The 16200-nt window shown below is 39.0% G+C and overlaps 1 protein-coding gene across 7 annotated transcripts in view; it reads right to left on the reverse strand.

Moving 5' to 3' along the window:
• Positions 1-16200, reverse strand: part of AHCYL2 (adenosylhomocysteinase like 2) — a 151689-nt gene that overhangs the window by 8544 nt on the left and 126945 nt on the right. For all 7 annotated transcript variants that reach the window (XM_021002267.2, XM_021002271.2, XM_021002270.2 and 4 more), the window contains 6 exons: positions 12682-12788; positions 10447-10563; positions 6180-6243; positions 5595-5683; positions 4375-4445; positions 3306-3400 (listed from right to left, as the gene is read on the reverse strand). In XM_021002267.2, the coding sequence (XP_020857926.1) occupies positions 3306-3400; positions 4375-4445; positions 5595-5683; positions 6180-6243; positions 10447-10563; positions 12682-12788 (543 nt within the window). The remainder of the gene's footprint in view (positions 1-3305; positions 3401-4374; positions 4446-5594; positions 5684-6179; positions 6244-10446; positions 10564-12681; positions 12789-16200) is intronic.

Consider the following 16200-nt stretch of genomic DNA (forward strand, 5'->3'; position numbering starts at 1 on the left):
AAAGCAACAAAATACTCAGAGGGCATAAGCAGAGATCTTCAGAAATGCAACTTCCCCATCAAGCATCATTATTATTCAGTCTATCATCTGGCCCTTCTGACATATCAATCATAGATTTAGAATGTGAAGCATAGGGAGCATCATATTGTATATACACAGGCAATAGTATAACTCAATGAACCTGGCATCTAGGGGTGAATATTTCTTTCCTTTATTTATATAATGGGCTGAGTCAACCCATACCAACATTAACCAAAAACATTTTTATATTTTAATCAATGACTGTAAAATATAGTTGGAATACTGGGGGTGTACTGGTTCTATATTTTATTTTATTTATTTTTTTTGGTGAGGCAATTAGGGTTAAGGACCTGCCCAGAGTCCCATAGCTAGTGAGTGTTATGTATCTGAGGCTGGATTTGAACTCAGGGTGGTTCTATATTTTATAGAAGAACTAGAATGATCCCTGCAGTCCAATTATCTCCTGACAAGCCTGCACAGCAGCTCCGGAGAACCTCGAGAGTTAACAGTGTCCCAAGTTCTCACAAAGAGCAATAGCATTATTCACAGCAGCCAAACACCAAAATATAGAGTAGACTTCAGAAAAAAGTCAAATGACCAGATGAGAGGATGCTTAAACCCACTGACGTGGGTATTTTGTTCCATTTGGCAGGTATATTCCTATACAGAAGAAGTATGTTTCAACAGACTATCACAACGTAATGAGAATGTCCCTTGAAAATGTACAATTTCCTTTGTGATGCTATTTTCTTTGCCAATTTTATGATAAATAATTTAATTTTCTTGAGTGGAACTACCTTGAGTGGAACTACCAGGAAAGGCATGTTCTGTGAAGATAACCTTCTCCAACTACATAGAGATACTACTATTAATAGTATATAGTAGAAATAAATTAGCATTGTGAAATAAATGAGGCTTTTATGATTTTGGATGGTGAGCATTCTTTTCCTCTGAGTCAAATCATCCCGTTGAGGTTATTATAATGAGTTTCCAAACCTACAGCATGGCACACAGAGAAAATACAAAGCCACTATCTAAAATGACACGGCATTATAATTCTCAGGCTGTCATGGACTTCTGAGGTTATGGAAATTTGCAACAGTTTTCAAAGTTTTCATTCTTGATGCCAATAATAGATGACACAGGTGCTATCTGCTGTCCATAGGTGACAGAGCTACTATGAAAGAAAGAAATAAGCATGGGCCAAAAATTATATTCTCTACTGTTTAGCCTTGAGGGTTCAGAAAACCAAAGCTTCTTGGAATGGAATCCATCTTTCTAAATATTTGTCTTTTCCTTGTAGGATGCCTCCCCTTCCTAAAAATGCACTAATTACGATTCCAAGTATAAAATTCTGTGAATCTGTACAAAATATAAGTCGGTAAAGATGTCAAGTCATGTCCCTAAAACTATATGCAGAAGTAAGAGTAAGGAGTTTCCTTTCTAAGTCAATTATTGGGAAGGGGCTAAAGTATCAAGACAAAAAAATGTGGAAGCTGACACAATATCTATTTATTGTTGGTGATGCTGACAGTCTTGTGGCACCTTCAAAACCAGCAGGTACTTACCCTGTCTTATATTCTAAGAGGCTACTTACATTCTGGTTTGGGGAGGAAAACTATACCTGGTCCTAGCCTTTTTCCAGTCTGGTGGAAACCCTAGGAGGCTAAACACGAAGAAAACTTCCAGGAGACTAAGGCTGTATCAGAAGGGGATACTGGAAAGAACCTTGAAGGAAACCTATGATCTGGTCAAAGATTTCTGGATAATTCAAAGTTAGTCTTAAGCAATAATAATAGGTGTTATTTAAACAGCATGTTTAGGTCTGTTAAAGCACTCTACATCCATTATCTAATTTGATTTTCACTAAAACCTTGTAAAGTAGGTACTATAGGTAGTTATTTCACTTCACAATTTAGAAAACTAAGGCTAAGAGAGGTTAATTGACTTCTCTGTGGTCACATAGTTACTAAGAATCAGAGGTGGGATTAAAATCCAAGTTTCTGCTGACTCCAAGTCCAGCATTCTTTCCACTACAGTGAGTAGTGAGTTCACTTAGTTTGTCTTAATTTCTTCACATTTAAATACCATCTTATGGGACTGTTTTGGAAACTTCTTAAGAGTTTCAAAGAACTGCTTTCTCCTCACCTGACTGAATGATTTCCTAACAGGATTCAGGGCAAGACTACTCCCCCCTTTTGGGATCTTCTCATTTGGGGAATAGCTAACCAGAATGATTCGGGAAGGAATTTAGTAAGGGCTAATATAGTATATGGGCTTCTGTATGTTTTGTGGGTTTGGAAATTTAACTATCTGACCTTTCAGCAAAGGAATTATGTGGCAACAAAGGAAACTAGCAGGAAAATTAAATCAACTAAATTAATAATTGGAACATGATGGGAGAGCTCAATGGAACTGTACCACTTAGGCCCCCCAGAGACAGAAGTAGGGCTTTGCTAAAATGTTTTTTTCTGGCTATTTTTATTGTCTTTTTAATGACCAATGAACAGAGAAGAGAGTTATGCAAAACAACCTAAGAAGATACTATCTAACTGTTATGGAGAAAGACTCTCAATACATCAATAATTCCCTGCTAGACAATACTGACGGGCAGAGTACCCCAGTGGTGATGAGAGTTTTTCCTGAGGCAGCTACCCACAGAGTAATACAACTGTGCAAGAAACACGCAATAAGAATTTAAAGCCAAAGTGAAAGTTACACTTTGGCTCTGATAAGTTTGGTAATAAGTATATGACACCTCCTAATTCGCTATTATGAATAAAAGAGTGAGACCTAGTGCTATTTCTGAGTAAACATAATTAGGATGAATAGTGAAGAAAGGACCAGGATGATACATTTTTCAGGTTTGATGAAAATACAATACAGAAAGTAACACCATCATGGTTATAAATACATAGGGGCTTAGTTAACATAGTACAGAGAAAATTTCTAGAGGGTGACTGAATATGTCAAAGGTCAAAGGTCCAACATGATCAAGCACCTTCCAAGATCTACATCTACAGGAATGGAAATGTAAGTCTCAAGTATGTGGTGGGAAAAAGGTCCTGTGTGAAATACTTAAGTTGGGAAGAAACTTTGCAATATTAAAAAACACAAGCTTGCAAGTAAACTCACTGTGGGTAAGCCAGTTAGAGTATCCCTACTAAGGATACACAATGACCTTTGTCTCTCCCTCTTCCCAGGTTTTCTGTGTCCTCTGCAGAGGCACTTGGGAGACAGCAGAAAAGGTCACCCAAACCGAAGGGGACCTGTATGTATCTTACCACGTCAATCTCAGTATTGGAATGTCCCATGTTACAAACAATGCAGCTGTTCTTCATTCGGTCCAAGTGCTCTCTTGTCACCACATTCTTATTACCTTAAAAAGAAATTTAGGCAATGAGTAAGAAGCATGAAGCAGGCCCAGCTTCTCCTTATCTCTTCCCCTCCTCTAGCTTTCCCTGAGGCTACAAAGACATATCTATTTTTTAAATATTTGGGTTGTTCCCTCCAAGTTGGAATTTCAAAGACCTGTTGAGTTGTGAATGAGACAGTCAGTATTTCTAGGGCATGTAGTTTTACTACAAGGAAGAAAGAAGATACGTGGATTGAGTCAAGGAAAATGGGGCCTGCTTTTCTTCTGTCTTCCTTCCAAAACTTAAAATTCATCTCTTTTGATGTGTTTGAGAGTTAATCAGATTGGCTCCCTTTCTCTCCCAACTATGAACAGATTTGCATTGATGTTGCCATGATGGAAGGGTCACTGATGTCTTAGAGCTGGAAGGTACCTCAGAGGATCTCTCATTTTAAAGCTGGGGAACCTGACACCCAGGGACCTTCAATGTCTTGCCTTAAAGTCACGGAGGTTGTAAACTGTTGGGGTTTGAACACAAGTCTCCCTACTTCAGAGAAAGTGCTTTTTTCACCATACTCTGTTGCCTCCATCACTGGGGCAAACTGAGAAGGAAATCCACGACTGTTGTTGGAGATGAATGAGGTAGGGGTGGGGAGGTGGCACAAACTTAAATTCTGGATCCCTATGTAAAAATTTGCAAAGAGATCTTCATCTTGTGTGAAATTATCACTCAAAGAAACACCTTCATAAACCCTAAGGAAACTCCTGAGTGTCTCTTTCTGAGATTGTTTAAGCTAAAGCACTGCAGGGTCAGTTTATACCAAAGCTGCACCTTGGTTTATAATCTCCAGGGAGGTTAGAAAATTAATAAGCTACTGGTTCTGGGGACCCTGACATGTATTTTTTTTAGTTTGCCTAGAGTATTTTTACTAAGTTTCATTACTTTTGCTCCCTGACATGCTCCTTAACCCCACTCATTTCTGTTGTCACAGTCCTACCAGTACAAGTGATGACAATGTCCACTTGCCGGATGACCTCATTTAGTTTCACAAGCCGAAATCCATCCATGCTGTAGAGATAAAACCCAAGCACTTAATTCAAGGGGGCAGGTGTGGGAAGAGAAAAGGGGAACACACTAACTGCACAGCAACTCCCAAGTTAATACCAAGTCTCCCTACTAGGTTTTCTTGATATACCTGGGTCATTCCTAATACTAGGAATAATATCTTCTCAGGATACATAGCACAGAAAAAGGTCTTGTGAGATACTGGATATATTTCCTCCAAATAGTGAGGAAACACAGTTGGTTTCAAGAACTTCGATGGGGAAGGAGTGGCAGTCAGACACTGGTCTTCATTCTGTTTCACTGTGTTGTTGGTCCTATAATTCATACTGGAGCATTATAAAGAGTAGCAAGTCCTTTTATGGAGCTAAGCCTTCACTTATAGAAACCAGAATAGATTATAGTTTCACTAACTCATTCTTCTACCCAGATGCCTCTACTTAAACAACAACACTGTAAAGATAAACACCTGTCAAACACTTAGAAACTCTGGTCAATACAAAGACCAATCACAACTCCAGAGGACTCATGACAAAACATGCTATCTACTTTCTGTTAAGAAGCTGATGGACTCAGAAGGCAGATGGAGGCATTTTTTTTTACATAACCAATGCAAGAATTTGTTTTGCTTGATTACATGTTTGTAATATGGGTTTTATTTTTCTTGCCTCAACCGGAGGAGGGGATGTGGAGTTGGGAGGGAGAAGATCTTCATAAAAATAAAATAAAGTTATTTTGAACACACACACACACACACACACACACACACACACACACACACAAAGTAGAAGGACAAGAAGGCAAACACTGTTACTCAAACAGCAAGGGCTGAACATGAGAAGGAAAATGGTTTTTTAATGTTCTGGGTCTGAACAATCTCTTCCCTGTTCTATTTCTAAAGAAATTCTAAATTTTATCCTGGACCTTCCATGCTATAATCATCATATGGCTGCAAACTCTTGAACAGATCAGCCTGGGCAATGCCACATGTCATCTTAAAGGATTCCTATTCTTGTTACAAGCTGTCAGGGACTGAGATACATGGGAATCAAAGAAAGTTTCTTTCTTGGTCCTAGTTAGATCAAAGCCATGAGATTTTTTTTCTTTTTTTGAATGAGAAGTGTCAAGAAACTAAGGCTCCTCCTCAATGCTTACCAGGCCTGCAGGGCACAGATGGGGTCAATCTCAGTCACATACACTATGGAACCCATGGCCTTTAGGGCAGCACAGCACCCTTTCCCAACCTAAAGAGAAGACCAAAGACAAGTGAGAAGAAAATCAGTCACAGGGTAGTTTCTCAAAATTTCGGCAAAATTTCTGAAGCCCCCTATGACCACCCCCATAAATTTCACTGAAAAGATCCATGCTTGGGGGAGGAAAAAGAAAACAAAGAATTGTTTTAGAATTTTAGAAACCCTCTGCAGCCTCTTGCCTCACACATTCATATATACAAAAACACCCACATTCACGAACTACATTCAAAACACAAGCTAAAAGAACATCACAAACAGTGGGACAAGAACAAGTCAGAAAATCAAGATGAGAGAAAATGGTAAACTGAAAAGAGAAAACGACAAATTGTATTCCAATTAGATGGCCTCTAAAATAACATTCCAGGGTTAAAGATGGAAGCAGAGGAATACTGTGACCCACCCTTAGACCTTCTCTAATGTGTGCAATCTAGACAAGTGTTTAGAAGAATACAACGAATCACCAGTTCTGTGAAAGACTAAACTTTACCTCTCCATAGCCACAGACTACCACTTGCTTCCCACCAAACATCATGTCTGTTGTCCTTTTAAGCCTGGGGGAGGGAAAAATACCAATCAGGCATTAGAACAACTTGCTGCCTACCTTGTTTGTTCCTCTATGCCAGACTGCATCTTCTCAATTTGCACTGCAGTTCTTCTTTGTAAAATTTAGAAAGAAAAACAAGTTTTGAACACCTCAAGAAAAACATTTTTATTTAAAGTCTCAGAGAGAGAAGTCCCTTTTATAAAAACTTATTTGAGGTATCAAAAGATGAAGCAAATTGTATCAGAGAAAGCTGGGAGGATTTGTATGAACTGATGCAGAGTGAAGCGAGTAGAACCAGAAGAACAATTGGTACCATAATAACAACAATGTAAAGGCAAACAGCTTTGAGAGATTTGAGAGCTGTGATCAATTCAATGAGAAAACACAATCCCAAAAGACTAATGATACCCTCCTACCCCCAAAACACCCCACATGCTATCTTCCTCCTGACAGAGAGGTGATAGACTCAGTACAAATAGAGACATTTTTTAGACATGGCCAATGCAGAAATTTGTTTTCCTTATCTATGAACATTTGATACAAATGCTTTGATTTTCTTGCTTTCTCAATGATGGGAGAGGAAGAAAGGAATAAGCATTTATATAGCACTGACTATGTGCCAGGCACTGTGCTAAGCACTTCATACATGAAGTGAGAGGGAAAGAAAATAAATTTTTGTTCACTGAAAAAAATTTAATTTAAAAAAAAAGAAAAAAGAAAATTATATCCCCTCTCCTCTTCTCTCCCCCTATCCTACCACCTTTATGAAAAAATTAAACAAAAGAAAACATGGGTTTAAGGATCAAAAGAGCTCTTTTGGTTTGTTGCTTTAAAATGAAAAAATAAAGACTTCCTTTGATAAATGAGTCAGTAGTATCAGACTGGACAATAGATCCCACAGGACTCCAAGGGGATAAGTTGTCTATTTAGGATAGAGAGGAACCTTGAACAATGCCAGAAAAATCTGACTCCCAGACAGTCAGATTTTTCTGAGGCTGATTCTCTTGAATGCATTTATCTGTGTTACACACCACCTCTTTGATTTATGGTTCTTCATGGTGCTGGTTCCCATAATTACCAAATTCTCTGAGTAGATATTAGCAGCATACACCGAAGCCTACTGAGGCCGCAGTTTAGAATCTGAGTCCATCCCTAACTAGGCAGAAGGACATGTTGGACTTGTGTCCAAAGCATTCTTCACCACTTATCTTTGTGTTGTCTTTCTGTTTGTTTATTTATCTATCTTGCTTAAAATGTAGAAACTGGCCAGGAATTGTACCTGTCATGCCTTTACCCTACAGCATTTAACATAAAATGCCCTGTATGTTGCCGATATTAATTAAGTAAACAGGGTAAGAACTGTTACCCTAATAAAGAGAAAATTAGTTTGTATGTGACACTACTCATGAAGGAACATGGTGGTCCTAGGCACCAGTCATCAGCAAGGGAAATTTAAAAATCCCACTGATGAACTTATCTCCCTGAGTCTCTTATGCTTATGCCATTATCATGTAAGATCAAATCTTTATTTCCCCACTCTGGTGCTGGTGATTCCACTGCAGGACTCCCAAAAAGCACTGCAAGGTGGGGTAGAAGAATTAATACCACTGGGATCTTGGAGCCTGATTGGCACCCAGCTCCCAATAGACTCTGCCTATTCAGTGTAGTCCTTGTGATCTTTCAGAGTCAATGTCTCAAGGTTAGAGGAAAAGACAGCAAAGACTATGGTCAAGAAGGGTTTCCCTGAAAGATGAATGATGTTGAATGCTAGGTTCTTCTTGAACTTTTCCCTAGCTTATCTATCCTGGGGCCCTCTATAACAGTACCCAGTCCATAGTTTATTTTTTAATTGATAAACAGCTTCAGGCCTCTTTGGAGCTATGGGAGACAAATCTTCACACACACTACATAATGTCACTCAAATTTCCCAAAGACTCAGCTGTCACTGGGCACTAGCATCCTTTGATCAAGTTAAAGGGGACCATTTCTGAACTGCTTTGGATACAAAGTCAGTTATTACAGTCTTCCTTCCATGGAGCCCATGGACAATGTGTAGCCCTAGGTCTGAAGAGTCTTCCCTTTCACTTCAGCTGCACCCTGGAGCACACAAACAACTCCTCTGCCTCATCTTTCCACCTTCTGCAATTATCTTCTTTAGAAAACTGCCCTATTCCACAGGAATTTTTTTTTTTGGCGAGGCAATTGGGGTTAAGTGACTTGCCCACAGTCACACAGCTAGTAAGTGTCAAGTGTTTGGTCTGAGACCAGATTTGAACTCAGGTCCTCCTGACTCCAGGGCTGGTGCTCTATCTACTGCATCACCCAGCTGCCCCAGGAAAGTCTTCTTTACTCAGGGTCTTATTTTTGCCAGGATAAACTACCCAGTGAGCATCTAAAAGACAGTTGTTTCTGTTGAGCCTCTAAAAGCCTAGCCTAGCAGTCAGGGATCTCTCAATCTCTTTGATTAATACAATCAAACAGGATAGCGATGATGTTCTATACAACAGTATTTGGCATTCAATAATCACATTGCCAGAAAAATTTGAAGCAACATGTCACCCTTAAGATCTATCTATCTAGTTTTCAGAACTCACTCTAAGGTCGTGGAAGGTAAAGTAAACCTTAGAAGAGGATTACTTATTGAGTATCAGGTCCCTTTGTCCATTCTTCCCCTTTCCACTAACTGTGTAACATCCCAACACAGATATGCTGGAAACCAGCTAGCAAAAACAATTTTCGAACAACACTAAGCAACAATTTAAAAGCTTTATATAGGGCATTCCTTGCTATTAGGTTGGGTGGGAAAGTCAGGAAGAGGTGTAAGAAGGAAAAAAAGGAAAAAAGAGTCATATTGGTACTTGGTCCATATCTAGATGAGTTCTCCTAGATGGTCAGCCTTTTCCATCCTAATACTTCCTACAATATTTGGAAATAATATTTCCTCCAAATTTTATTTTATTCAATATTCAAACAAATCTCTGTAGTTTCATTAAAGATGTTGACTATATCCATAATCAAATTCATCTCTAAATTAAATTCTGTTGTTGACCCAGAATCAGGGAGAGGAGCATTTGATCTATATGTCTCTGTCACCTTTGTCCCACATAAGCCAGCCAAGGTAGGCCAAGGTAATTTCTTCAAAGCATAGCAGGCACAATCTCAGGGGGCAGGTGAAAATAATCCTAGAGATACTGAACTCCCTTACCAGTAAGGTATTAATACAAATGTCTCTACGCAAACTGACAGAAATCCCAGAGCCATGTAATATCTAATACTACATGGCCTGCATGGCGCATTCTTTTCTGCCAGCTCACGGTGCTTTGGCATATGGACATTGTTCTTGGCTAGCACTACTTTTTAAAAAGGAGTTTGTAGATGGCAATTTGGATCTTCTTCGATCTCAACATCTTGGCAGCTGCTGCTGCTGCAGATACAGGCAAGGCTAGAAAGCTGTGCTAATACTTTAAAATCACCACTGGGAATTACTCTGTGTCCAGTGGAAGTTGCCAGATAGCCACAGATGACTATTATGTGATAGCATAGAGTTAGTTTAAGAGCGAGAAGCACTTGCTATCACAGCTTTCTAGGAAAGTGGTTGCTTCCTTGGACTGACTTCAATTACTGAATTCACAAAAAGTGGGAGCTCCAACTATTGAGCAAAAAACTAGACTGACTTTTCTAAATAACACAGAACTTTAGTAGTCATAAATCTTAGTTATTAAATGTTAGGCATGAAGCACTTACAATCCTAGACCGGATCTCATCTTGACTCATAGAATTTGTTTAGAAAAGGAGCCCAGGGGCAGTTAGATGGCGCAACAGATAGAGAACCAGCCCCGGAGTCAGGAGGACCTGAGTTCAAATCCGGCCTCAGACCAACACTTGACACTTACTAGCTGTGTGACTCTGGGCAAGTCACTTAATTCCAATGGAAGGAAGGAAGGAAGGAAGGAAGGAAGGAAGGAAGGAAGGAAGGAAGGAAGGAAGGAAGGAAGGAAGGAAGGAGGGAGGAGGGAGGGAGGGAGGGAGGGAGGAGGGAGGGAGGAGGAGGGAGGGAGGGAGGGAGAGAGAGGAGAGGAGAGAGAGAGAGAGAGAGAAGAGAGAGAAAGAAAGAAAGAAAGAAAGAAAGAAAGAAAGAAAGAAAGAAAGAAAGAAAGAAAGAAAGAAAGCAAGCCCCTCCTGACCAACTGAAGCATTCCCTGCAACATACCCATCAAGAATGGACTCCCGGCAGCAGTAGAGGTTGTCAAACTTCTGTTTGGTGACTGAGTCATTGACGTTCATGGCGGGCACGCACAGCTTCCCAGCCTTGGATAACTGGTACAGCCTGTGAGGGTGAGGGAAACAGAGTAACGTGAGGTGCTGAGACACTGCACTTGGCTGGACCGTGAGGGGTCCCCACTCTGTGCCTCTTTGCTGCACTTGTTGCTTTCTCCTATCCATACTCCACTACCGTATTGGGAGCTTTTCATGGACACAGAAGTGGTCTTGGTCATTCATGGACGTGGCACAGAGTTGTATGACAAATATTTAATGAATGAGGAAATCCATAACTGGAAGACCAAAGTGAACAAGAAACTTTTTCAAGATAACAAAAAGAGTCAAACAGAAAAGAGATTTCCATTTCCAAAACAGTGTATTATCCCTAGGATCATACTATCCTTTTTACTAGCATGGAGTGACTTAGAATTTTATAGGCTCCAAAAAGTGGTGATTCTTTATAAGCTGTGGTGCCATTTTAAATTATTGCTCCATAGCTTTTGTTTCAGATTCTACTCTTTACCACTGAAATACAATGAGCAGAAGTGATCCCAAGGTCATTCCAAGAGTTAGTGGTCTTCTGAGGAATAGAAAACAGGAACTCTGACTCCTAAGTTATTGGGGGGATTTGATTCTGGCCTCTGACCCTAGCTGGGCACCTACAGTCAAGTTATTTTACTTCTCTGAATATTATCTGTAAAATTGGGCTAATAATGTTTGCATTTCTTAAACTTTAGCACAGGGTGACTGAAGCACACTGTTAACCTTAAATGTGAGCTATTACCATTGCATTCTCTAGAATTAAAATACAAAGCCAACCAACAATTGTGAACAGAAAGCCCAAGAAGGAAAATTTTATGTTATTATCAAGTGGGAACTGTGAGGATGATTTTTCTCTCTTTTGACTTAAGTGTTATCAAATCTAAAAACAGGAGTTTGAATAGTCAATCCATCAATGAGTTTTCAATTCAGTGCTTACAGTCTGCCAGGCACAATGCTAAGTAGTGGGAACAAAAAGAAAGGCAAAAACTCAATTCCTGCCCTCAGGGAGAGATAATACGCAGATAACTATCTGTATTAGATACATATAGTGTAAATAGAAGGTGATCTCAGAGGGGAGGCAATAGTAGGAAAAGGGCCTAGAAATGCCTCTTGCAGAAGATGGGGTTTGAAGGAAACCAGGAAAGTGGATAGGTAGGAAGTGAGGAGGAATGCATTCCAGGTTTCAGGAACAGTTAGTGAAAAGGCACAGGGTACAATGTGTGAGGGAATGATGTTTGTAAGGATCAGCTAAAAGGCCAGTGCATATGGAGCGCAGCAGAGCGGAAGAAGACTAGAAAGGGACCAAAAGGCCAGGTTGGTAAGGGTTCAGATGCCCCAAAGAGCATTTTACATTTGATCCTGGTGCTAATGGGGAGCCACTGGCATTTCCTGAGTAAAGAATGACATGGTTAGACCTGCACTTTAGAATAATCATTTTGGCAGCTGAAGGAGGAGGGATTAGAATAGGGAGGGGCTTGAGGAAGGGAGACAAAGGTGGAATCTCCTGTAATAGTCCTGACTTGAGGGGATAAGGATCTGCCCCAGGGTAGTGACTATGTGAGGAGAGACAAGTGGATATGTATGAGAAATGCTGTGACTAGAAATGATATAATCTGATAATCAATTGGATACAAGGGGGAAGAGTGCAAGTGAGGAGTTCAAGATGACACAGGTTGCAACCTGGGTGACTGGGAGATAACAGAATTCTCAATAGTAACAGGAAAGTTAGGAAGAGGGGAATATTTGGAGGGAAAGATTAGTTTGACCAGTTTGACTCTAAGGGTAAAATAAAAATAAAAACTTATTGCAATCAAATTATGTTACAATTTCCAACATGGGAAAGCTTATATTTATTTATATGGCACTTTATGATTCACAAAGTGCTTTCTTCACAATAATCTTGTGAGGTAAGGATTATAATTATTATGCTCACTTTTCAGATGGGAAAACTGTGGCTTAGTGAGGTTCAATGATTTGCCAAAGTTACAAACAAGTATATGACAGGGCAAACAAGTATATGACAGGGTGAGGATTTGAACTAGGATGCTCCGCCTACAATGTTCTTTCCATTATGGCACACTATGATGGCTAAAAGAGAAGAATTTAAGCTATATAAAGTAGATGTTTCCATAATGCTTCTTACCTGTGAACTCCTGTAACACTCTCTTCTACTATACCCTTGATTTTCTTGAACATGTTGGGGTACTTCTTGTAAATCCAATGGGTTAGGTCACCTCCATCATCCAAGATCTGCAATAACAAGGACCAATAATAATTATACTACTCATTTTATGGACAGCTTGAGGTTACACTTGCTCTTTTAGGTCTCGATTACAGAACCTGTCTTATTTACTAATTGATTTTCCAGTTCTTCAGGTTGGTTACAAAAATCACCCTAAATGTATGTAGTCAATGCCGTGCAGTCAATGCAAAAAACCCACAAAAAAATCTTGATTACACTGGAATAAATTTAAGAATGATATAATGGGTTAGAGTTATATTTCTCATATGAAAATGACCTTCCCATTTAGCATTCTCTACACATCAAGACCAAGTCAAAAGTCCAAATGATAAATTTCTTATTGCACTTAAACGGATAGAACAAAAATAGCTAAATGGGAGTTAACACTCAAGGTAAAGTAAGGATATAAAAAGAAGGCACCTAGCTCCTTTAAAGAGTTTAAGTCGCCTGGGTACTAGAAGAAGTGGCCAATATGATTATTAAGTCAATGTCAGTGATATTTGAAAGTGTATAGAGAATTCAAGAGGTACTTCAAGGCTGGAAAGGAATAAATGTTCTGAATTTCTGAAAAAAGAAAGAGAATGGAGTATACAAGCAAACAACAAATCAGCTGAGTTAGAATTCAATTCCTGAGGAAACCATAAAATGTGTTGCTAAAGAGATGGTTAGTGAACATTTAAAACAGGAAGTAGTGTAAACAAAGAGACATGATGATTTGTTCAAGAACACGTGACACCAAACAGTGTTAATATATCAACAGATGCAGGGAATGATCTAGATGTACTTTACCTAGCCTTTTCTTTTTATTTTAAAGTTTTGTTATTCTGAATTTGACAAATACTAGCAAAACTTTCCTAACACTGGTGAGAGCACTCCTGTTCTCCTAGTCACCCAGGTTGTATCATCCTCAACCTCTCACTTGCACACCCTTTACTCACATATCTAACTGACTATGGAAACATGAAAATTTCCATACAGACAGGAGAAAAGAAAAGAGGATTGTATGAAATCTTGAATTTCTTATTACTTATAGTTTGCTTTTTCAAACTTTTTTTGATCATCACAACTACTAACCTCCCTTCCCTTTACCTGAGAAACGTACTGCAACAATTTTTCCCAGTTAATTCTTTCCCTTCTCATTTTAACTGCATTGATGATGTCTGTGCCAAAGCTTTTCAATTTTTTGACTTACCTTCTCCTAGCATGTAACTCCTCCTATAGTCCAACAGGATCTACCCTCGCTCTTAATTTATCAATAACACTGTCAAGTATCCAAAATGCCTTTCTCTACCTCTGGAGGACACAGGCTCCCCAACCTCGCCACTACTGGTCCTCCATCTTACTTCAGCTCCTGTTGTTTATCTATTTTCTTTAACTGGAAAAAATTTGCCCAGAAAAAAAAATGGTGAGCATAGGGATCCAAGCCAGAATTCACATCAAGTTTTTTTGTACCAATCCCATCTTACAAGTTAATACTTCCTTTTCCAGTGGCAGATACATGTAAGCACAGGGTTCCCTAAGGAAACTGGGAGGTTTCTTTGACATTTCTCTTTCCATCTCTACATCTGATATTATTTCTGGATTTTCCCTTATATTCTCCATTTCCTAAAACCACTCAATAAAAGATTAAGGTAATGAAACAAATGGAAACACTTACAGATTCCTACCCTTTCCTTTCAATTTTTATATTTCCCTAGGTTCATGGGAGATAGCTGCCTTCCTTAATCATTTTTGTTTTGTTTTGTTTTGTTTTAGGCAATTTGGGTTAAGTGACTTGCCCAGAGTCACACAGCTAGTAAGTAAGTGTCAAGTTTTTGGTCTGAGGCTGGATTTGGACTCAGGTCCTCCTGACTTCAGGGCTGGTGCTCTATCCACTGCGCCACCTAGCTGCCCCCCATCCTTAATCATTAATGAATGTAACCAATGAAAACTCAAGATATTATTTTGATTGTAAAAAAATTTTCATCACTCTATAAAAATCTCCAGGATGGTAGAAACCAAGAAAAAATCACTAGATCTTGATAGAGCTCAAAACATCAGATGTAAGGCCACATTTTCTCATCTGACATTATCTTATTCTTCTTCAGCTAGTGTTGGAAGCTGGATTCGAACTCAGGTATTCCTGAGTCTAAACTCCAGACCCAGCACTCTGGGAGTTTTATACAATTTATAAACATTTTGGTATGAACTTGTGTTTTCCCTTTGGTTGGTGGTTAGAATTATGGCCTTCTTCCTCAGGAAAAATCCTTTAGCTTTTATTTGTCACATTTTCCCCTATCATTATTAAATTCCTTATTAGTACATGTTCAACTAAAACCCCTAAGGATTTTAAGGTATTCACTCTAGTTCTCTAAACTAACAAAAACTATATCTTCACTTGGCATAAAGGAACATTAACAATGTCACACTGCCCGTAGAAGGACGATGGGAAAGAGGAAGAACAAAGTAGAATCTACCAATATATACACTGCACCAGTGCTATCTCTGTAGTCTCAGTTCCTCTGATTTATAGTTCCTTTGATCCTGTACATAACATTCTCTGTGCTCTGAGGCAGCTCAGAACAGAGGTATAGTAAGTACGTAGAGAGCTGGGCCTGGAGTTAGGAAGACCTGAGTTCAAATTCAGCTTTATACCTACTGATTTATACATACTATAATATAATAATAAGATTATATGTAAGTATGTATGTATCTGGAAACCGTAAATGGTTTAATCAAAACTGGACTTGGCCATCATTGGGTATTCAAATAAAATGTGAATATATACATAAAAATGCTTTCCATAATTGTTTTATGCATTATTATGGAAAAAAGCATCAAAACTTCTACAGTTTCCCATTTCTACTGTATTTTACTTGCAACCTATTTTCAGTAAACTTTGCATATACTTAAAAATAGCTAAATAAATAAATAAATACTTAGCAGCCATGTGATCATGGGTCAGTCACTTAAACCTGTCTCTCTCAGTTTCCTCAACTGGAAAATGGAGATAATAATAGCGCTTACCTGCCAGGGTTGTTGTGGCAATCAGATGAGATAATATTTGTAAAATGGTGCTGAATAAATGCTTATTCCCCCTTCCCTTTTGGTTGCAAGCAATGTTTAGACCCAGAGATTTAGGAATTTCAGAGTTAATTCACTAATCTCTCCTCTCAGTGGTATGCAGAAGTGCTGGGAAAAGTAGGCAGGGATGCCCTCTTTCTACTCCTTTGTCTCAGTATCCAAATGTGCCATTCACCTATAAGTCCTAATCTTCTCTAAGCAGAACAGTCAGGTTACTTTTACAATGGTGGAGGTATTGGTGAATGCTGAGGAGTGAAACTGAAATGTCATGAATGTTTTGCGTAGAAGTTTAGTCTCGAGGACCTGTAGACAGAACTCACAATGGTCAGGTCTTTGGGACTATTTTACTACCCACCT

Source organism: Phascolarctos cinereus, unplaced genomic scaffold (assembly GCF_003287225.1).
Source record: "Phascolarctos cinereus isolate Bilbo 61053 unplaced genomic scaffold, phaCin_HiC Scaffold_1;HRSCAF=81, whole genome shotgun sequence".
Classification (NCBI taxonomy): domain Eukaryota; kingdom Metazoa; phylum Chordata; class Mammalia; order Diprotodontia; family Phascolarctidae; genus Phascolarctos; species Phascolarctos cinereus.